General features: G+C 20.4%; 1 protein-coding gene across 1 annotated transcript in view; it reads right to left on the bottom strand.

The window, feature by feature from the left end:
- Window positions 1-233: 233 nt before the first annotated feature.
- Window positions 234-681, bottom strand: part of EAH_00066550 (hypothetical protein) — a gene marked incomplete at both ends in the record, with an annotated part of 1,530 nt that continues 1,082 nt past the window's right edge. The window contains 2 exons of the mRNA XM_013396352.1: window positions 234-318; window positions 580-637. Coding sequence (XP_013251806.1) covers window positions 234-318; window positions 580-637 — 143 coding nt within the window. The remainder of the gene's footprint in view (window positions 319-579; window positions 638-681) is intronic.

Raw genomic sequence — 681 nt, 5'->3', positions numbered from 1 at the left:
TATATGTAAATATATATATATATATATGTATATAAACACACAATATACATAATACATATAAATATATAAATATATATATATATATGGATATGTATGTATATATGTGTACATATATACAATATTATATATAAACATATATAATAAAACGTATATATATAATATATAATATATATATATATAACCCTGGGCCCTGCGCATTGACGAAAGAAGAAGAAAAGTATTTAACTTAATTATTATTCTTCTTCTTTCTCTTCTTCTGCATTTGCATGCGCTGAAGACTCTAAGAAAGAAAGAGAAGCTATACGCACATGTCTTCTCCTGCATTATAAACAACATATTATAAATATAATATTTATTATATTATGTTATATTATATTATATTATATTATACATTACATTATCATTAATATTAATATTATATTAATATATGCATGAAACTAAAACAATAAAATATTATTCTAAAGGCACACCCTATTATTATTATTATCATTATTATTATATTCTATAATTATAATTAGATTATATAATTTTATATTATATTAATTAAAGAACAAACAAAAACAAAAAATATTATCTTACCCTCCACTTGGTGAAGCGAGTTCGAGAGTTTCAGCTTGAGAAGACGGAGAGTGATGATCTGCAGCAGAAAAGAATAATAAATATAAATATAATTATAATAAA

The sequence above is a fragment of the Eimeria acervulina genome, genomic scaffold (genome assembly GCF_000499425.1).
Source record: "Eimeria acervulina Houghton genomic scaffold, Eah_scaff2455, whole genome shotgun sequence".
Taxonomy (NCBI): domain Eukaryota; phylum Apicomplexa; class Conoidasida; order Eucoccidiorida; family Eimeriidae; genus Eimeria; species Eimeria acervulina.
The sequence above is the reverse complement of the archived record's forward strand: the minus strand, read 5'-3'. Positions and strand labels throughout refer to the sequence as shown.